This window comes from Diadema setosum, chromosome 1, assembly GCF_964275005.1.
Source record: "Diadema setosum chromosome 1, eeDiaSeto1, whole genome shotgun sequence".
NCBI classification, from domain to species: Eukaryota; Metazoa; Echinodermata; class Echinoidea; order Diadematoida; family Diadematidae; genus Diadema; species Diadema setosum.
The window spans coordinates 35,372,362-35,394,706 of NC_092685.1; the positions used below are offsets into that span (position 1 = coordinate 35,372,362).

Consider the following 22,345-nt stretch of genomic DNA (forward strand, 5'->3'; position numbering starts at 1 on the left):
ACGTTATTAGCTGACAAGACAACCGCAAAACTGTAAATCAAACTTTATACTGTCTTTACCAACAGCTGCTGCCTTCCTTCTCATCTCCCTGGTGCCTGACCCTCACTTCCGCCAGTCCTTCCGGTCAGCCAGGTCCCTGCACAGCCCACAGAGAGAGATCAGGGTAAGTCACCAACCATCCAACACTACATAATTCTCACATTTGACTTCTGCTGCCATGACTATTCCAACACTAGGAGGCATGGCAGGTTACAAATACATTTAAAATTGTTTAGCTATGTTTTAATGTATGGTGTAGGCATATAGTCCTAAGCAGTGATACATTGTGTTTGTGAAAGATGACGTCAGTACCGTGTGTTTCCCTGATGATGACATTCAGCTGTTTTTACTGTGTTTCCCTCTTTATTAGGGATGCTATTGGCAACATATTTTCTGTTTGTTTGTCTATCTCGAGTGGATACACCATGACATCTCTACAACCGGCAAGATTGCATTTAATTTTGATAATACTCTCACCTGTGTGGAATAACTGAATACAGTGATGTTTTAGGAGGTTTCTTGTATTGTGCAGTAGGAGTGAGTGGTAATAGATATGACTCAATCAAATGTGTGGATATGTTCTCTGACAGAGTATTTTCATCTATGAGTCTCTCATCTCTTCTCTCCCCACACAGCTGGCACCTGAGGCACTTCTGGTCCTCCACCAGATCTATGCACTCCTTCTTTCCCTACTTCCAAGAGCCAAGCACTATGTTGGTAAGACAGCTGCAGTCACGACATTGCTCTGATGCCATGTACATTTACAATAATTGTAAACCAATTTTACAAGGAACATTTGTGACCGGCGACAACGGTTTCAGGCAAAAGTCGGGAATTTTGAAAATTCATTTTTTCATTGAATCACCTTGCTCATTTTCTAAGCTTTACATTGATATAAAATACTTGTATTCTCCGGTACTGTGAGTGGTCATGTAAAGCGAAATATAATGCACTTTTTGATTTGTTAGCCTGACAAAATTGCGAGAAAACGGGCTTTGAAGATTCCCCTCATGCTCGAAGACAATGCCCAGCGGCGATGCGGAGTGAGAATCACCCATCCATACGATGGTGCCAATCGAGATTAAGCTCTGCCTCTAGCAACCACAGCGGCTTCTGATTGGCTCACTGAGAGAGTCAAATTTCCCGGGCACCTTCCTCGAAACTCAGCGTATGGAGCCGAATGCACAATGCGTTTCGCTCGGGTGTGTTTACCAGTACGTCTTTCAAGATGGCGGATACGATAATTACAAGCTGCTGGTTACGTGTGTATGGTGCACGTATTATTCAATGGCATCCACACACTGTGCCTGTGTGTATACGTCACGGGAGCGGGTAGCACATTCGTATCCACATCTTTACAAATCACGTTTTTATAGCGCCGTTGATTTGTCTTGTAAATTTCATCATTGGGACCCTTTCGAAGGCAGAAAGATGAAAAGGGTCATGCTTCCTGTATTTTTTTTTTTAAAGCTGTACATATGTTACATATGATTGTGTGGTAAACAAGCGAGCAAACAAACAAACAAAAAAAAACACGACTTTACTTAGTTTGGTGCAATTTTGACGTTTACGACAGTGTATCATTTGAATACATGTCATTTATGACCACACCTTTTCTCTTTTCTGCTATCTTTTTGAGTCAACCTGCTGTCATATTTACTGCAGGCACAATTAACAAGTCAGTTTCAGATCGTATGCTGCACGATTTGTGTGGCAATTTGCCACTCTGATATGCTTAAATCATGTTCCCTATTGTATCTATTTTCACGTTAAGTTAGTGCTGCTTAGTGTTGCTGTTCACCTTTTGTTTCACTTCCGTTGTCGAACATTGCGGTAGAAAAGTTCGGATAGAAAGCCAAACAAAGAGCTTACACTAAAGACCGAGCGTACTGGTATCTATTGTAGCAACAACAATAGAGCGTGCATGTGTGGACAAAACATTTCTGACACGCTGCGAGGCGTATCTCCGAAAGCCGAACTATGTAAATGTGTGCGACGCATCAGCCAATCGCACGTGAGATGCCGCTCCGTAGCAACACTGGGCATAGTGGCGTGGCGTTCGAAAGAAGATCGAAACTGACGAGTGCGATCCAACATAGGGTGTTTAAAATTTCATTTTCGGTAGGAAAAACTTAGTGTTATGCTGTGAAATTTAGTGTAGATGTAGAAAACATATCAAAGATTCAAATTCTGGAAAAACCCAAAATCGACAAAAATAATGGTCAAAATCTTTGTACTCCGCCTAGGAGGGAATTTGCTCTTGCGACTTTTGCCTGAAACCGTTGTCGCGGGTCACATTTGTTCCTTCATGTGGTACAATTCTATATTGGTTGTATATTTCAGTTGGCATCAGGTAGTGAAGATTGACAGGAGATAGTCTGAATTTTAAATATGTTAAGTGTGTATGTGATATTTGTAGTGTGTGCAGAGCCCAATTATTTTTTTTTTTCATGTGTAAGTCTGTGGATTACACAGTACTTGGAAGAGGGTATTGCAAAGAGTCACTAGAAATCATGTAGATATGTTTGTGCCTGTATCTAAATTGTAAATGTCTTTCTAGTGTATATGATATTTGTAGAGTGTGCAGACCTCAATTACTTTCTAACCATATTTACATGTATTTGAATCACATAATGCTTTTAATAAGGAAGGTACTGTAAGGAGTTAATAGAAATCCCGTAGATGTGTTTATACATGTTGAGTAAGACTGAGTTAGATATTCTAGACAAATGGAGCCATGTTCTGTCTGCTGAGATTGTTCCATATGACCAAAGAGATTCATGATTCCTTACTTTTTTTGACACAGATGTGACAGCCCATGGAACCTCCAAGCTCGTTGCCTACTTTGCTGTGCTCAACCGCTGTTTGATATCCAGGTCTGAGAAAAGGAAGGTGAGTATATTCTGCTAATGGCTCTCATCATTTTGTGGAGATATTATAGAAATACTGCACGACATGGCGTGCGATAATGTAATTGCAGTGCACGTGAGGTTTCTTTAGATTGTTGCTACCTTTGGGTACAAGCTGCCAGGCGAGTATGCAGTGCACACCATCTAAAGATACCGAGTGAACACTACACGTACATTGTCACACAGCAGGACAAGTTCACTTTTTCTTTTATAAGATAGTCACACGTCAAGTTTTGATGAATAACAAATGAAAAGAAATGGCAGTCTAATGTTATGTCAAATACATGATAAATGATACACAAACTTTGAATTGATAATTTTATAATGACAAATAAGCTTTTCTTACTTACCAAAGGGTCCATGGTCCATGGGATTCCACATTTCATGATTTTGCTGCAAGCTCGAGCATAAATCCGTATAACCCCTGAACACCTCCAATTGGATCTAGATCTAGTTGAAATCCAAACAAGTTATGAATATAAAGCGCTCCAATTTAAAACACAAAAATGCATTTACATTCGTGGAATGTGCACGTATTTACAGTTGAGTGTGATGGTGAAAGTTACTTGTGGATATAAACGTTTCATCCAGCATGGAAATGGACATGCTTATGGATGCTTTGTTGCTGATGAATTTGCGATGAACTGATTCTAATACTTGACTGTGGCTGGAAAGATGGACCAGGAATGTTGCCATAAGCCAGTTTCTTAATTATATGTGGTCTCGGTCACACAACTGGTCTTGATGCTACTCAGTGTCAAAGATCTGGTTTTGCTCTCGGAAGGAGATGTAGAACTAGTAGTAGAAGTGGTTGTGGTCCTGCCTTCACAGTAGAGCTGTTGGCCGAGGATACCGCTCATTTCTCTTTTTGTTGTGTCGCTTCTGCGGCTATAGTGTTTTAGGCTTGTTTCAATCTTGTGACCACTTACGCTCATAATGTCTCGAGCCTTGAACCCCATGCTGTCCAATGCATTTATAGTTCAAAGCGAGTGATTTGTATAGACTTGGCTTCATCCAGCATTATGAGATATCAACTTGAGCTTGTTTCCGATAGTATCAACTCCAAGTAGGCTGTTAAGATACCAAGAAGAACCATCAGTCAGAGCTTTAGGTTTTGGCCTTTGCCAGAGTCAGGGGCAGCTGGGGTTTTATAATTTACTGACAAAAGTGTGGAATGCCATTGTGGGGCATGAATTATCATTCAGAATCGCATGCTTCCTGCGACTGTTTGACACTTCATCCTGATCCTCTCTGTTATCTTTTGTAATACAGTCTTTCTTTCTCATGTAAGTAAGGCTAGTGTCGACGTCTGTCTCTATAAATCATCAGGTTTCATCCCACGACTGTTTTCCGTTCTACAGTTACAAAAATAGGTCATGATATCCAAGAAAACTTTATTTTGTAGCCCTTGTGGTGATGTCATGTCCAGTTCCTCAGAGTTCTGCATCAATTTCATGTCCGTTCGGCTGATTACAGGCTTATGTTGAATGTGACCCTTACCTTCTTTTTTCAAGTTTACCAATGTGGCCTTAAATGTGCAAAATTTCACTTTGTCTGTAATATCCAGGTCAGACTCATCCAAATAATGACGCTGAACTCCGTATTTTAGAGTCTGCATAGTTCTTTTCTTATAATTTGTCCCATCCTCCGTTCGGTTCCTGGCATAAAATTTGCTCAAAGACGGGTCGGTCAGGCTTTCCAAATTTGTCCCGAATACTTTGCAAATCCAAGTGATTTTTCTTGTGCCAATTTTAATGTCTTCTTAGTGTTGTTTCTATCCATCTTGCCCACTAGGTCAGCGAGTCCCTCGTCCATGGACACATGAAACAACTTACTATTCACCATTTTTTTGGTGTAATTTAGGTCTAAATCTAGGCCAGTTCACCCTCACAAATATCCAATTAAGAACAAAAGTTTTTATTTCTGCTTGTCGTACGCATAACAACGTGATATCACGAGAGTGGTATATCACTTATTTTGCTCAATGTCTGCACTCCTGGGTAGTGCATGGAAAAAGTTGAATGCCACGTGATGCGTTGAAATAACATGGCTATTTTATGACAGTATTTGTTTGTTGCATAGGATGTAGTTAATTTTATCATAAGAACTGTATTTATTCCATTTTGCCTGTCATGCACAAATATCATTATCATGGAAATCATGAATGTGATTTCAGGTAGAAAGAATGATTCAGTTCGTGTTTAGACAAATATGCCAAACTTGCGTACCATTACACAAAGTCACTTCTCGAATCAGAATCACAGAGAAGGTGTGATAACCATGTTGGCACATCCATATTGTATGTAGATTTTAAGATGGGCCACATGTGATATTGGATGTGGAACAGAAATTCACGCCTATGATTTGCACAATTTAAGAAGCATGCCATGCTTGTCAGTGGGGACTGTAACTGTCAAAAGGCGTCATTTATAGCAATGTTTGTAGCAGTGAGTCATGCAAAGCAGCAGTACATTTGTGTGTCATACTGCAAAGCTCAATGCATGATTTTGTAGTTAGGTAAGGGAAGACCTACATCAGCAACAGCAAAAAAAGCATGTATTTTTTTTTTTTTTTTATGGCAACATGGTTTTTAATGATTGTATGTACAATCCAATGTTATACATTTACATGTCCTTTTTGCCATCCTTTGCTTGTATTCTCTTAGTTTGCAGCCCACTTCATGGATCTGTGGAACCTGTACCAGCCCAAACTGTCAGAACCTCCCATCTCTTGCAATCACAACAAGCAGGTTAGTGCTTTCATTACATAAGCTGAATAGAACACAGTGCCAAAGCTAAATACCACAAAGTTAAAACTGGCACAGTAAAAGTTGACACTGGAGTGCAGAAATTGACATGCAGAGTGTAATTCCTTTTTTTTTTTCATATTTTGCCTACTTTGTTGAGTATGAAGAGTATCAAATTTTAATTTTGGGGTACAAAACACAGTGGTCTGTGTAGCTATCTGAAAATGAAAGTAGTGGAACACTTGTAATTGTATTTACTTCTTTATGTAAGCAGAAATATGGCTCCTTCTTTGTCTGACTCCTGGGGTTTCAGTGTGAGTGTTTAAAGAATGAATTTTTATTTAGATGACCAGCATTGGTACATTAAAATTAACCTTTGGAAATGCATCATCTGGTACATTATGTCTGTGCTTGATATTTCAAATTTTATACTTCAATCACATGCAACCACTTTGTCATATGATTTTCCTCTTTTAAAACAGCGATTATAAAAATTGGTTTCAGTTGATGGTAGAGACTCTTTAATGTTGTGCTGTGTGATCACCCTGCTGGATTATTTGCAACCCTCTGTCTGACACAGGCCCTGCTCCAGTTCTGGTATAACGCTTGTGTGGACTACCCTGAGAATGTGGATCTGATCATCACCAATCCCCTGGTCATGAAGCACATCCCATACAACTACATCCTGTAAGACAATCAGACACATTGGAGTAAAATCACAACGTATAAAATCAATTTCTTAAATGCAAACACTAAAAAATCTTCTTTTTGGATTGATCTGACTTGCCTCACATTGATGTATTTCAGTGTATCATCAGAAGTATTCAGAAGTGTCTGTCGTAACCTCTCCTTACCATTGAAGAGAGAAAGTGTAGAAGAAGAAAATATGTTGTTGATTTTTTCATAAACAACCTATAAAGTTTCTCTAATTTAGAGTGAACTGTGGGTGTGCTTTCTTTCTTTGTTGTTTTAGTACCATAAGGTATGAATATGAGTAACTTTTGGTATCCTCTGGTTTGTTGGGATCATTCATTTGAGAGGTAGCACACTTCTAAAATTGTGCACTCTTGTAGAATATGAATTCATTGGACCCCTGTCATTGCAGTTCTATCTACTGTCTGAGTTATGAGAATGCTCCCAAAACTTCTTCCAAGACTTTAACATTATGAATGGCTCATATTAATTGAAACTATGGTATGTAATCAATCCAGTGAATACTACCTTGTGCTGTTTCTGGCACTGGAGCAAAGGATTTAAGTTTCTTTCAGCAAGGTTACATGATATGGCTTGATGCAAAGCAGAACATTCATGCCTAAGAATTGAATTATTGAGAACGTAAGAGTGTGTTTCTGATACTGGAGTCAGATGATGTATGGTAGTTACATGATGTCATTTTGCCTTCCCCAGAGCTGACCATGATGACCAAGAAGTAGTGGTCTTCAACCGCATCATGCTGCCAGCCTACTATGGCCTTCTGCGACTCTGCTGCCACCAGAGTCCACAGTTTGCCAGGATGCTGTCCGTTCACCAAAACATGCAGTGGGCCTTCAAGTACCTGACTCCTCATGCCAACCAGTACCCCATGGTGAGACCAGCTCAAGGCCATTTGGAGACTTCACTTTTCTTGTTCAACAAACCAATAAAAACAAAATCACAAACAAACCTGCTTCCTCAGGATAATGTTTGTTGGTTGTGCCAATCTGCAATCGTCAGATACCACTCTTTGTAACGTATGTATGTGTGCCTTATATGCCCTGAAATATGCAAGTGAAATATTTGTCAAAATCCTTGAGAATGTTGGAAAAAATCCTGGTACCAATAGTTTCATATCTATAACTCCCTAATCTCATTTGATTTTCAATTTGAACACCATTTCTATGTTATCTCTACTGAGAAATTATGAATTTCTAATCACTAATTTAACTTAGAACTTTTTGTCTGTGATGATGCTGCCCCCATTTTTCCACCCTTTATGTGTCTCGGGCCATATTTTGGGTGGTGTCTTGTGTGTAGCCTATGGGCTGCATATCTTTATTGATTTTATTAAAAGTCAATATGGAAGTGTATTCAAAAGTCTAGCCACCAGTAATTTTTAGTGGTAGAGCCCTTGCTTGTTTCTCCTTTATACACACATGCTCATCGCTCATGACTTCTGCTTAGATGATAACTTGTGTAGCCAGTTGCTTAGAAGTGTCGAAGACTCTGTCAGGATAAAATGATTGTGAAGTTTTCAACAGCAACAGGATGTTTATATGTAATAAGGGAGCAAAATGGTATTGACAATATTCTGAGAACCAAAAACAAACAGAGACTTATTTGCACTTGCATTGCAACAGTAGGAGATATTTTATATCCATATATTTGTATGTTCCCCAAAGGTTGTTGAGGAGCTGTTTCGTATGATGAAGCTCTTTGTGACGAGGAGAGGAGATTGTGATGATGAGGAGGAGCAGATTGCTGACTTCAAAAAGATGACACTGCTCTGCTATCTAGAGTGTCTAGAAAGGAGCTCATGTTGGACCACACTCATCAGGTAGGCCCAAGGCAGAGAGTTTTGCTCCTTGCTTGTCTTCTTGCAAGCATGTCATGACAGGAATATTTGAGGGTAGTATCCCTCAATTTAATACTGATATATTTAAAACTTCAGGGTGCCGGGAAAACACAGACATCTGCCATGGCAGTTAATTTCCCTCTAATGTCATACAATCTATGGTGAGCATTTTTATTTTCTAACCCTATAAATCTTATCATATTAATCAACCAGTCAATGTTTGGAAAAACAAAAACAAAAACATACTATTGTGCAAAGGTATTAGAATATTAAACCAACTGCATTCATTAGGTCTGTAATCTCAAAAGTGTACATACTTGGTGTGCTTTTGCAAGTAAGTTTAGGGATAGTGTAGGGAAATTAACTGCAGTTCCATCTCTATTATAGTCTGATGGCATCGTTTTGGCTTCAAATACCTTATGTCTTTTCCCCAAGGAGTGTTAGTCCTGTTATTGCCATGTTTCAGTGTCATCAGTGTATGACAACAAGATGAAAATGTACTCTCTTTACAGAAATACATGCACCTCCATCACTAAGATCAAATCCACTGTTGTCTTTAACCCATCCAGTGCCTTCAGGTTGTTGCTAGAGAACGATGAAGACCGTATGGTGGTGTTGAGCAAGCAGGGTCTCAGTAGGCTGGCTGACGTGAGTATTACTATCAACCCAGACCTGCAAACCATAGTGCTGTGACCATTACCTGTGGTAGAAAACACATATAGATCTTCCAATAAGTGAGCGGTGTTCCATCAATACAGTAGTACCTAGCTAGGCTAAAGTAGAGAATCCATCCTGGAACTGTTTCATAAGTATCTCACTTCTAACCCCTCCTTGCCAGGGACTTTTGAAAATGTTTACAATGCTTTGGGGTTTTCTGTGCCAATTGGCACTCAAGGCATACAAAGGGTTGAGATAGCAGCAGAACAGCTGATATTTTATTCAAGAATTGTCCTTTGATGCTATGGCTTGGTACAGGTAAACAAAATTTTGGATGCATGAGTAAAACCAGTATTATCTGTCATTCATAGGAATGCATCAGATAATGATTGATAATTGAAAAAATAACTGCTATTCAAGGTTAAAATGGATATGTATTTCAAAATCAATTGTACCCTGTGCAAGTTTCTAAGAAACAGTAAGGCCAGCTATACTACATGTTGTTTTTTTTACCAAGATGGGTTGTTATTTACTGCAAAACACAATATCATCATATACATAGCATCATGGATATTGTGTATTTAAAAGTGTTGGATGCTGTGGGGCCTTCTCAAGGTTATTATTTTGATTTCCATGGACTCTTACTGAATAATTAGAATATGTGGAACAAAGTACTTCAGACCAGAAGGAATCACTCAAAATGTCAATAATCAAAATTAATTTCAGTTATAATGTTAGGTTGTTTTCCCTTTCATGAAATGTATTGCCCCAATAAAAGCCCAAGATTTCAATGATAATACAAGACACAAATGGCAGTGACCTTTTGTATACAGACTATGGTAATCCTCACATAATCTTTAAGTTCAACAATAACTATACCAGACATGAATGACATTTACATGGTCATCCTTTGTACAAGACTGTAGCTGTGCCCAACATGAGTGATGTTCTTGTCTCCATCTGAGGGAGCACTAAAGCTGTACCATAAATGAATGATGTCTGCAATGTTATTCTCTATAGGCATTCTTCACCTTACACATGATGTACCATGAGGCCACTGCCTGCCATGTGGCCTGTGAGCTGGTGGAACTCCTGTCTACTACCAACGCTGTACTTCAAGTTGCCATCCAGCATCAGGACTGCAAAGGTCAGTGTCAAACCTGCACTCGCATACATGCAACAAAGAGACCAGTGTAGAATTCTACTCAATGCAGCAATCAGTGTGAACACTGTACAGTCACAGCCTATTATAGCTGTATCTATACCCGTCGATGTTGTTGGAGTCGGTGTCAACACCGCACTATATCTCACAGCTGGGTTATATCACAGAAGGGAGAGTGTTGCAGAAATCTATTGACACTGAAGGAGGAAGTATTGATATTATGCTACTATTGTAAAAACTCAATGGCAGCATAGAGATTACTGTAGAAATCTTCACATCGTAGTGCTGTAGTGCTGAAACCACACTAACTGACACAGTTCTAGCTGTATTGCAGCAAAGAGATAATTGCTGAAATCTGGTGACTCAGGAGGAGTCAATGTTAATACTACAGCTCAACCAGCATCACAACAAAATCATCCCAGAAACCTATCAACGCTGAAGGAGTCAGTCAGTATTGACACTTAACTGACACAGCTGAAGCACTAGACAGTGTGTTCAGGTCTGTGCAAACACAGTGAAAGCATGTCAGTAAAGTCACCATTAGAGGATCCTCATGCTTTCAGGGTTTTAAAACCAGCTGCACTCAGATAAGGCTTGTAATAGTTCAGAAATCAATTCATGTCATCTGAAGCTGAAGGTGAAATTGGGGAAAAGATTGTTCAGGAGTATTCCTGTCTGACATCCTCATGTAGGTTACGGTACACAAAACTGTTATGCCTTGTGTATATCTGCGTTGGTTTCTTCTTTTTAGATAAGTTTGCAAGGGCCTAAAATGATTCGTCTCACCGTACACCATTGTACGGCATTGTGTAGCGCCATCTCATGTCCATTATCATACAGTTGTACAATGTTGTCATGGCCACTATTTTCTTATCATCAGCGCCGGCATGAATTGGCATGGTGATAACGATCGCAATGCCGATTTTCCTTCCATGTCAACTTTTAAACAGCGAAGAGTACAACAGAGCATGTAAATGAGAAAAAAAGAAGTTATTATTTGCATGCATTAATTGTTGCGTAATCACAAACACGAAAACATTTTTGTGCATAATAATACTAAGAATTATTTTTACACATTTTTGGTAACCCAGGTTACAGTGCTGAAAAAAAAAAATGATTCAACAAAATGGCAACTTTTCATTTGGTACCCCAGAGTACCAAATATTGCATCAAAATAATATTGTCCATGCAAACTTTTTCCTGTGTAATACCATTTGAATATCAGCTGTATTATAATGTTTAGCTAGACCTGTGACCCAAATCCGCTTATTTATCATACAGGAATACCCTTAAGTTGTAATTTAAAAAAATAATTACAGTAATCAAGTGAATGAACACACCTTTGACATAAAGCCACACAAACACCATCAAGTACAAATCCAGTCTGAAACTAAATCCATGTGAGATATAACTGCACAAGTGTGTCTAGATTGATTGTGACTCTGCCAATAATAAAGTCATGATGAACGTAGCTTTGTGTTGGTTTGTGTATTTACCTATCAGATGTGAAGCATTCCCTGCATCAATTCCAGGAAAGGATGGACTTTGCCCTCAAGCTGCTGACACTCCTCAATGCCTACACTCCAGACAATGTCAGAGCAGAATGTCTTGGTGAGATTACAGTCTCTGTTTTGATTAAATCTATGAGCAAGTGTGCATTATCAATGTCAAATTCCACGTTGTGAAAACTCATGATAATAATATGCAGTAGAAATGACCAGAGTTTGAGATATGAGAGAGCAATATGTAACTGATGTGAAATATGAAAAGTGTGATGTAAAGACTGTTTTTCAAATAGAATTTCATGAGTTTTTGTTTTTTTGAAAATCTAGTTCTCATTGTTGACGATCTGGTTCTCATTTTGACTTGATGATGATGCAGATTAGACCACCATTATGAGCAAATCATGTTTTCCAAAGATGTATGTACTCATTTAAAATAGCAATAATTGTTACCATGGAAGCAAGTTAGGTACTCACAGCTGATTGGTTCTTCTTTTGGCTGGACCATAGTTACAGCATATTTAGTATTCTTCTGATAACTACTAACATCCAAATGTAATGGACCCCAAAGACGTCTGGAAAAAAAAAAACCACCAAAAAAAAAAAAAAAAAAAACATATGATATATCCCGCTTCATTGCAATATAATGTACTTACCTTTCTGTTGCTACTTGTTGTACTGAAATGTGAAATTGCATCAGTCAACTGTGGCATTCAAAATGTCATCAGTAGCAAATATGAATCAGTTAGAGGCTTGTTCATGATTGTCCTACACTTTGTATTTTTGTGTACTATTTGTAGTGTTTCTTTTAATACATGTATACAGTAGTTATGAATTCCAGGGCCTTATGCTGGTAGTTTGTGTTGGTTTTGTTATTACTGCAGGTGTCCTACACAGCATGGTGGTTCTCTATCCCCATGACTTCATCCAGCGAGTAGTTCCCATGATGCACCACACACATCGACAATTCCAGCAACAGTCCAACATATCCAGTAAGTCTACAGCAGGTCTTTCTCTTGAAGTCTCACTTGATATTACAGATAATCTCTTGTTACATGGCCTGTCATAAGATGTAAGCCGAGACCATGTGTGTTAGTGTTAGGTTGTTGTTAGCGTTGCTTGTGTTCATCATGTGGCTGGACAGAGAGCTGGCACCTGATATTATCCTCACAATTAAGGCCAAAAAAAAAAATTTGTTGTATTGGCGTAACCCGCCCGACCCTAAAAATTCCGACAACCCTATGTTTTTTTATTATTTAATTTGCTATCGATATCAAGTATCTTCTTGACTGCGATCGCGATCGCAAAAAACCCGGAAGTGGAAACGGCTCTGGGGATATCGGATGTACGAGGGAGAGATCTCGCTAGTGCCTCGCATAGCCTCGCTTGATCAGTACGTCATCTGTTTCCAACACGGACGCGTACTCTATCAAGATTTATACAGTGTATACTTAGCATTCAGACTGCAATATATTGTGCACAGTTTTGCCATAGGTTTCTTGTGTTACACGAATCTGTATATGTGGGACTGTAATAGAGATCGCCGTGTGCGATGAAAAGATAGTACATATGGGTCAATTTGCATCTATCTTATCTAAGTCAAAATAGTAAAATATGAAGTGAAAACATTCAGGATAGGGATTTCAACATCTTTAAATTCTGTGAAGGGGTATAATTCGAGTAATATCGGCCTCATAAATGATTTGTAGAATAGATGAACACAGCACATACGGTGCAGCAGTTGTAACTGTTTACTGACCACGAGTTATACACGTAAAATGCAAGTAGCAAAAAAAAGAAATTAATATAAAAATCCGCCCGACCGACCCTATTTGAAAATCTCATGTTACGCCAATACAACCTTTTTTTTTTTTTGGCCTAATTGCACTCATTGATGACAGGGAACCTAAATCATAGGATTTATCACACTGCACTATTTACTACTCGTCTGAGGTAACTTTGGAAACTTTTTGATATTTCATTCAACTCAACTGAGCTTGAGATCATTGTCACACTGGAATCTTTTGATGGAAATAGTCCGTCTCTCTCTCTTCAACATTTACAATGGAGACTATTCTTGTGGTAAATTAGCCTGATTTCCAAAGTCCTCGGGCAGAAGCTATCAACAAACTTACATAGCACCGTTCAGTGAAATGGATACAGGAACTTTTGAAATTGTGTTTCTATGTTTCTGTCCGTCCTGTAAATGAAGCTGAAACAACCTTTATCCAATTCTTGTGATGTTATGAAGTGAAAATGATCACATTTGCTCTAGGAAATTATATCTTTTCCTGAAAAAAAGAAATGTGGAATTTTTTATTGAAAAGAAACAATATGATATAGTTGGTATTTATCATTGTGATCTATTGCCAGTTATTTCATCTGGTCCATACTTCCCTCGCCGAATGCCCAAACCACTCCTCAACAAGGCCACACTTAGAGCACCTCATCCTGAGCTCCAGATGTTTTTGCACCCGAGTCAGCTTGAAACATCTCATGTAAGAGTAGTTCAAGAGTAATGTCACCTTTCACCTTTGACTATATGCTGTTTTTCAGGAGGCAACAGAAATGAACTATCTTGTACTTTGCAGTGACAGTGATATTCAGGGTTGTTGTTGTTGGTGGTGTTTTTGTTTTTGTTTTTGTTTTGTTTTTTTTTTTTTTTGAGGATGCAGTTTGTAACCATTGAGTTAATCAATGTTAATGGATTGGTAGCATCAAGAAGTCATTACCAAAGGGAACCTCTGAACCTCTGGAGATTTCAGAACCTTCTTGGGAACAGGTTAGATTCCAGTCCCACATTAGCTTTCAATCCCTGCCGATGTGTGTCAGTGGTCTTCAGAATCATAACAACCATCATATCTGACAATCTTCTTACTGAATTCAATCCTCAGGGTGCAGACCGAGAGTATGACCAAGCCCTGCTTGACTTCTTTGGACCATACCACAACCTGATCGAGGCTCTGTGCTATGCAGCCCTGCAACAGAAGATGCTGACGGAGGATGTGGTGGGACTCAGTAAGTTTGGCAGCCAGAGTGTCAGCTTCTGATTCATTGATTTAGTCCCCTCTTGTTGCATTCCTGATATAATTCATTCCTCAGCCATGATACTAAAAGGGTTGTATCTTTGTAAAAGGGCATTCGTAGATAATCGAAATTGAAAATCTACTCTTCGTTCAATCAGTTTATGATTGCAAAAAGTTGTTGACATTGGAACGAATATTCAGTGATATTCAGTACAGGTTTGCCCCTCAAAACAAATCCAGAAAGACTATTGTAGAAATAAAAGAGAGACAGTTTAAAATGTATGTACACCCTTTTGTCATATCCAAGTTCACCTCAGTGGAGCAGGCGCAATATGGCAAGAGTGCATATCTTGACATACGCATGCAGCAGTCACTATGATGATGATGATGTGATACGATAAAAGAGTATGTCAGGAAACTCCCCTAAGATATAATAATTTTCAGGTTCAAGAAATCACAATTGAAGTCAAGTAAAAAAGCAATCCTCATGTTCAAACAGAGGGTTTTTGCCCAATGTGAGAGATAAGACAGAGAGTCCTTAATATTAGAGTTGAAAAGTCTTTACATGCTGCCAACCATAACACTTTTTTTTTTTTTTTACCACAATGAAACATTGCCAGGGGATAATGGCGACAAGATCAAGGACTCTAAAGAATTGACTTTGAATACACTCGGTGAGGTCACTCGGCCTGTATATAAACTGTGCAACGGCAAGCATGCAGCGAGGACCCAAAACCTAATACACGTAAACAGACACTCATTGCAACGGAGCAAAACGTGTGGAATATTAAGTACAAATATCATCAAGGGACTGCACCAAGATTGACTGTGTATCAGTACTGTGACAAATCTATTAATGACCGATGTATTTTCTCTTTACTAGGTGTGCTGGTAGCCTATGAAGGAATTCCTCTACAACTGGACTGGTTTGCCAAATACTGGAAGACAATCTACAACACACAGGTGTGGTAACATCACCAATTATTTGGAAACTTTTAAAAAATATGTATAATCTGTTAATCATGCCTGTTTGTACTTGCCAATGAAAATAATGTACTCTCTTTATTTTCTGTGGTATTGAAAATGTCAATAGATTTCTAATAATGAAACTATTTAATTTCTTTTCAGTATTTTATTAATTTACTTAGTAATACCTACTAAATGCAATCGACAGTTGAGAGAATGACTGTAGAAATTAACAAGTTGTCTATTAGCAGTGTAATATTTACCAGAAAGGGATTTCCCCCTTTCCCTACCTCCCATTCCAGTGTATGTCACAGGGTGGAGACCCTATACAGCTGCTGTGCAGCATGCAGTCCTTCCATGACTACATAGAGAGCATCCTCCTGGATGAACGCACGTTTCTCAACAACCAACACGTCACCTCCTTCCTGTGTATCTTCTTCCCAAGGGTACGTAATGACATCACACTGTGCTGTTTGGTGCATACAGTGCACTCCCGTTATAATGAACACGGTTATAACGAAATTCCGCTTACAACGAAGTAAAAACTCGGGCCGCAACATTATCCACTCTATGTATTTTTATTGTTGATTTGTTAGGTTATACTAAAATTTCGATATAACGAAAGAAAACTGCTGGTCCTGAGGACTTCGTTATAACTGGAGTCCACTGTAGTATGTCTCTCAAGTGAAGTGAGGGAGGCTTGGAAGAATACCATTTCTAAACTCATACTATACACCACTTCTTGCATTTGTCTATTGTGCTTACATGCATCATGTTATACTTGAAGCATATATATAGATTATGTTTCTTGTTTTTTTTTTTTTCATTGAGCTACATGATATTAAAACACAGCAAATTTAGGGTTTAACTAAATACTGTGGAAGTTCTTCACTACCTGTCAAAATAATCATAAGGAACTGTATTGGCTCTCTTTCCAATTTTTTTCTCTCTACTCATGATTTGCTCTATTATTTATTTTCTACCCTGATCACATTTAAGGGGAAAATGTCTGTCTTCTCTGACTGTAGAATGTACAGAAAATACTGTCTCAACTTAAATCTTGGGTGTGCAATTGCAGTAAGGAAAAAAAAAAAAAACTATAAATGAGAAAATAATATGACCCAATTGTTTGACTGAACATTGCAGGTATACCAACATGTACTGTGCAATAACTGGGACACGGTAGTCAAGACAATATGCAACAGTGTGATGGCGGAGAGAGACGATGTAGATAGATATGACAGACACCAGTTAACCATTGCAGCTCACAAACTCAACGGGGTAAGTGCTAACTGATAGATAACTTCTGCGGCAGTGTGCAAATGTTGAATTGTACTGAGAGTGTCATTTTGTAGCCATGGCAACACACTCATTGGTGAGGTTTAACACCCATTGGCCCGAATTCACGAAGGTGGTACAAATGAAACCATGGTTTAAACCATGGACAAAAACCGTGGAGCGCCAAGAGACACACGGAATATTTCGTTACGAAATTGGTCATTTCGTCGACAAAATGACCGTTTCGTTAACGAAATTATCATTTCGTGGACGAAATATTCATTTAGTTACAAAATGTTGTCATTTCGTTACAAAACAATCATTTCATTGATGAAATGACCGATTTCGTAACGAAATATTCTGTGAGACACTTGGCGCTCCATGGTTTTTGTCTATGGTTTAAACCATGGTTTCATTTGTACTACCTTCGTGAATTCGGGACATTAAGTCTGCTTTCCTATGAAGAAAAGTGTGGATCTCACATCTGATAAAACCAATGTTGACAGAATATCTGTTGGCACCCAGACATACACAAAGAATAATGCATGCAGCCCAGGTAATAGAAAGTACATACAACTCTTGAAATGTTTATTGAGGAACACATGCAGTATAATGAAAATTAAGAACCAGTTTGCTATAAAAACTTATATGTGGTGAAACAATAGTTCCTTTTATATACTCTGTACTAGTAACATTCATTTTTATAGTGCTCCACAGACTTTGTCTTCTCAGAGTGAGAGTCATATTGACCCTGTATAATTTGACTGCTTTAATAAACTGTAAAGAAAGAGAGTCTGCCATTTTTCCAGTTACCTTTGTTCATAGTTTTTGTAAAGCAGAAGCAGGATTTCCAGGGAATATGAGTTTGTCATGCCCGTTATGATATCCATATCACAAGAAGAAGTTGCTTGCAGGGAGTAAGCATTACACCTTGCTGCTTACCCCCTCTCTGCAGGATCTGAGAGCCCTCCTCCAGATGTTCTCTTCAGTCCAACCCCAGCAGCTGAATCCTGCCCTCCTGCCAGCCCTCAAGCACATCCAGGAGGTGTGCAAGAGACACCAGCCGAGCCTTTCGAGGCAGCGACCACCGCCCAAGAAGAACCGGACACCCTCCTCCTCCTCTTCCTCTTCTTGTTCCTCCTCATCATCTGAGGAGTTTGAGGTGGAGGAGGATGCTGGACCAGAGGTTGCCAAGACAATGAAGGGAGATGGTGGGAAGCTGTCCAGAAGGAAAGGAAAGGCACAGCACGGTAAAGAAGGAAGAGGGGATGGACAGAAGGAAGGAAAGATGCAAGAATGTGTAGAAGATGAGAAAAAGGATCCTCACCAGGAAGAAAAAGACACAGGTATGTGTGCAATTTAGTTAACCATACTTCTTACCATTTATACTGTATTCTTATATATTGAAAAACCAATGAGCATTATTGATAACCTTTTTTTTTTCTAACAAAGAGGGTTGATGGACAATTCTCACATTTCATCTCAAATAGTTTACTTTCTGTCACAGTATAATAATTATCCAGAGTTATCACTTTTGTAGTGGAACTCATGATTCTACAATAAATAGATATCAGCAGACTTGACCATTTCTCTTGTAGACCAAGAAAGTGTGAGTTGAGACTGCTCAGTCGGTAGCACTTTTCCCTTGCATTAGAACAGCTTGGGTTTGAATCTCTATGAGTACAGCTGAGCAAGGAGGTGTGTGAAAATACCCTCCCAGCTAATTAGAGGGAAACTCACTGTCCCCTGGAAAGGGCAGAAAATGGAGGTCCTATTTATAGGGAGTCTCAACTCACACACATCAAAGATCCCTCTTCACTTCCAAACAGAGTGTAGGGTGCAACCTGTTAAAGTGGTCTACCACACATGCACATGCACACACACCAGAAAACAGGTGAATGATGACCCCTAGTGGTTTGCCTCAGATGATAAGATATACTTGGCAAGCAGTATCAACCCAGTGCGTCATTGTGACTTAAAGGATAAAGAAGAAAAGTGTTAATGCGAGCAGTTTTGTGTAAAACTGAATAATTGTGTGCATATGATGAGGTAAAGATTGTCATAATTTGGAATTACCGTCTTTTCAGTATCTAATCATGCAATTAAACTGTTGTGTGAAATCTCATTAACAATTTTTAAAGCTTAGAGTGTGGTGAACATGATAAGTTTAGAGCAAAAATTGTTGCCTTGTCTGAAATATTATGTATTATGGCAGTGGATGTAAATTCACTGCAAGACAAAAGAAAATGAAGAAAATATGTCAAGATTATTCTCTTTGCCTTGACAAAATCAAGTATGTGGCATTGTGTAGTGATGAAGAAAAATAGTGCTCTTGACACTTTACGTGGCTAGCGTAGTGATGGTAAAATTTGTACTGATCATTATTATGATGTTATGATTTGTGTTATGGTTAATGTTATGTGTTTTGATAGATGAAGGTATCCCAAGTAAGAGAAGACGGTTAAGCCAGGAATCCAGTCAAGAGGCAGTCAAAACATCTCAAAGAGCACAGGAGGACCGTGTCAAAACAAGAGTTCACAGGACTTCTGAAAAAGATGCTAAAGGAAACGACTGCCCTAAGCCCAAATCTGGCACCATCAAAGAAGAGAGGGGGCGGAAAACTAACAGACCTGTCCAGGAAGCTGCTCCTGAGGACAAAAAGGATGACAGTGTAGTGTGTCCACCCCTGGACAAAGAAGAGGGGGAGGAGCAGAGTCTGAACCCCTCCCTTCCCCTTCTTTCGCCCCGCTCTCCAACAGAACTTCCGGACCACTCATCGTCATCCCCCGGTGGTAAGGCCGGTGTCCAGTCGATACTGGCTACGAAGGACTCGAGGCTGGTGGGACAGAAGGGGAGGAAACAAGACCAGATTGGTGCTCTCATCAAGAGTCTGGAGATGTTGATTAGCCTCCTGGAAAAATCATAGCAGTACCTCACCAGGTCTGCATGACTTGGTCACAGCAGCAGACAGCATTTCATAACTCCACAATGCAAGCAAGAAAGTGTACTTTGTCTGTGTTTGAGCATATTCTACTCTGTGATGCTGTTTGACGAATGCAGCAGAAATGTTCTGAACATGAGGATCTTTGAGAATGCTACATACAACTTGTAGATGTGATGGAAATACTCCCAGGTGCTGTGTTTGGTCAGTCAGTGTTCCATATCCATAAGGAGAACATGTAAGCTGACTCACCATTCCTCTTATGGAATGCTAGATGTCTTGGAATAAATGTCAAATCAGCTGTGTGCACCTGTTTGTTTCATTTTTATTTGTCAAATTCTCTTCTTTTTTTGGGGCAATGTTTGACCAGCCAACACTATTGCAATATGCTGTTGGTTGCTGTACAATTGAAAGTCAATGTATACCTTCTGATCCGTATTTACAGATTAAGTGGGGATGATTTTATTCTGCTGTGGTTTAAAATAAACAAAACAAAATTGAGAGAGAGAGAGAGAGAGAGAGAAATGTATGGACATTTTATGATAACATGGCTTTGATTTATTGGAAAAAAAGAAGTAGTTTATAATACCATTCAAGGACAGTTTTTTCTGCGTCAATGATTGCATGATGTACACAGATTATTCAGTCAATCAGTGCTTGGTAAAGTAATGTCGTTGGTGAAGTGCAGCAACATGTCCAAGTGGTCATCAGTCCACTGTCCAAACACCTTGATTTAGTTTTTCTCTCAATACCGCTATTGCAGATCAGTAAGCTGCCAACATTGAGCGTGTGAATTCCTATTGATTTACTTCAATTAATTCACCAGTGTGCTTAGTGACGTTGTTTCTTTGCCCAAACAATCTGTGAGGGTCTCAAGTGCAGTGAGAGACCTGTGGTAAGTGGACTAGTGTGTGGTCTGGCAAGCAAGAGTTTCTGGGTTCAAATCCCGCCTGGTGCCCTCATCCTTTGACAAGATTTCGTACCCGAAGCATCCTTCATTACTTACACATATTAAGAATTACCTGGTAATCATTGCAGTTATAATGATGACATGGCCTTCTTGAAGAAAAATGCTATCACTGAAAAGTTTGCCCTTGTTTTATGGGACTATATTATTATCATTATGCAACTGGAACAATACAGAAAATTTTTGAGATCTGAAAGGTTACTGCATGTATGTAACACTGTGAAGAACCAATGACCCAGTTTCAATTACTCCTTTCCATTCATTTTTTGAGTTGAAACAAATTAGGGTAAAACAAGCTACACATTCCAAACTTTCTTAATGTACATATCTGGAGACAAGATATGAAAAAGTTAGTACAGGATAGATAAATGTCACATTGGACATGAATAAGGCCCTATTTTGTTTGTGTGAATTTTTAAGAAAGTAAGTGACAATCATAAACAAAATATGTATCCAGGATTACTTTATTTCTATCATAACACGATGAGTGAAAAAGCAGTATGTAATGTTAAGCTGAAAACTCTGCTTGTGATACTAGATCTGCCTGTAGATGTTTATTAAGTAAGCTGGTGACAAGATATCCTTTCAATATTGGGTGTACATTAGGCTGCGTTCACATAGAAGTATACTATTCGGGTATTCGGGGCTCGTTTTCGAGGGCACGCGAATAGCTTGAATCGAACGATAGGATTTCCTCACACCGGTTCACATAAGAGGGCACTATTCGAAAGTACCGAATAGCTGCGAATAGTATAGCAAAGTGGGAATCGAGCTTGTTCGATTTTCTTGCAGCGTATACCGTCTCTCGTTTATGAAATAATGACAATTTTGGTCTGGATTTGCCCTTTAGCAAAAATAAGCATGTAGACTGTCATTCTGATGCAGTTTAGAAATTGTTAATAAGATTTGCTGGGATGTAGGAGGAAGAAATCCTCACTGCATGGGATGGTGAGTTGACGGTGCGGGTGATGGTGTACTCGGTGCCCGAATAGCGAATAGCGAATACCGAATACTTCTATGTGAACGCAGCCTAAGATTGCAGTCACCTTAACTTAACTGTTGTTGAGGGTATTGTACTTCAAGTAGAAGCTGGGATCGCAAGTGTGCTATGCTAATGCCATGATATATAAGTATACATCATCAGTCAAATAACCATGACAGTGCGCCATTGGCTTTGTTTAGTAGTTCTTTGCTGTTGTGAAATATCCACTGTGGTGCTAAGATTTTAATGTGATCAATGTTTTGTAAATCTCTAGTTTGCTTGATTGGCACATTCAAACTGTGAAAAGGCTGGACAGCTTGATCTTGTGTAAAAGTTTTGAGCCATATAGCACAAGACATTGCCATTAACGATTAACAGCTGAGATATCGCATGCACACTTCCACCTTGCTGTTGCCTGTGATTAGTAACAGCCTTTTGTCTACATGATGACTGCTACAGCTCTCTGTTGTCAGCACAATGTTATAGTGGATATCAGGCTTGTACACTGTATGTGATGTATCATTACACAACTCAAATGGAAAGTTTTCTGTCAAATCTCAATGTGTTTTGTTTTCTTTTCCTGTTTTGGTCTCTGACTCAGATGCTCCATTTGACTTTT

At 39.0% G+C, this 22,345-nt stretch overlaps 1 protein-coding gene across 1 annotated transcript in view; it reads left to right on the plus strand.

Annotated features, from left to right (window-relative positions):
* The window catches only part of LOC140235714 (ubiquitin carboxyl-terminal hydrolase 34-like), a 105,321-nt gene extending 83,966 nt beyond the window's left edge, over positions 1–21,355 (plus strand). Inside the window, exons 60-77 of the mRNA XM_072315729.1 lie at positions 66–163; positions 675–756; positions 2,846–2,931; positions 5,614–5,697; positions 6,275–6,381; positions 7,102–7,279; positions 8,073–8,227; positions 8,815–8,893; positions 9,923–10,049; positions 11,568–11,675; positions 12,451–12,558; positions 13,940–14,064; positions 14,461–14,584; positions 15,476–15,555; positions 15,861–16,004; positions 16,705–16,839; positions 17,792–18,182; positions 19,269–21,355. Of these exons, the coding sequence (XP_072171830.1) occupies positions 66–163; positions 675–756; positions 2,846–2,931; positions 5,614–5,697; positions 6,275–6,381; positions 7,102–7,279; positions 8,073–8,227; positions 8,815–8,893; positions 9,923–10,049; positions 11,568–11,675; positions 12,451–12,558; positions 13,940–14,064; positions 14,461–14,584; positions 15,476–15,555; positions 15,861–16,004; positions 16,705–16,839; positions 17,792–18,182; positions 19,269–19,762 (2,705 nt within the window). The 3' untranslated portion in view covers positions 19,763–21,355. The remainder of the gene's footprint in view (positions 1–65; positions 164–674; positions 757–2,845; positions 2,932–5,613; positions 5,698–6,274; positions 6,382–7,101; positions 7,280–8,072; positions 8,228–8,814; positions 8,894–9,922; positions 10,050–11,567; positions 11,676–12,450; positions 12,559–13,939; positions 14,065–14,460; positions 14,585–15,475; positions 15,556–15,860; positions 16,005–16,704; positions 16,840–17,791; positions 18,183–19,268) is intronic.
* Positions 21,356–22,345: the final 990 nt, after the last annotated feature.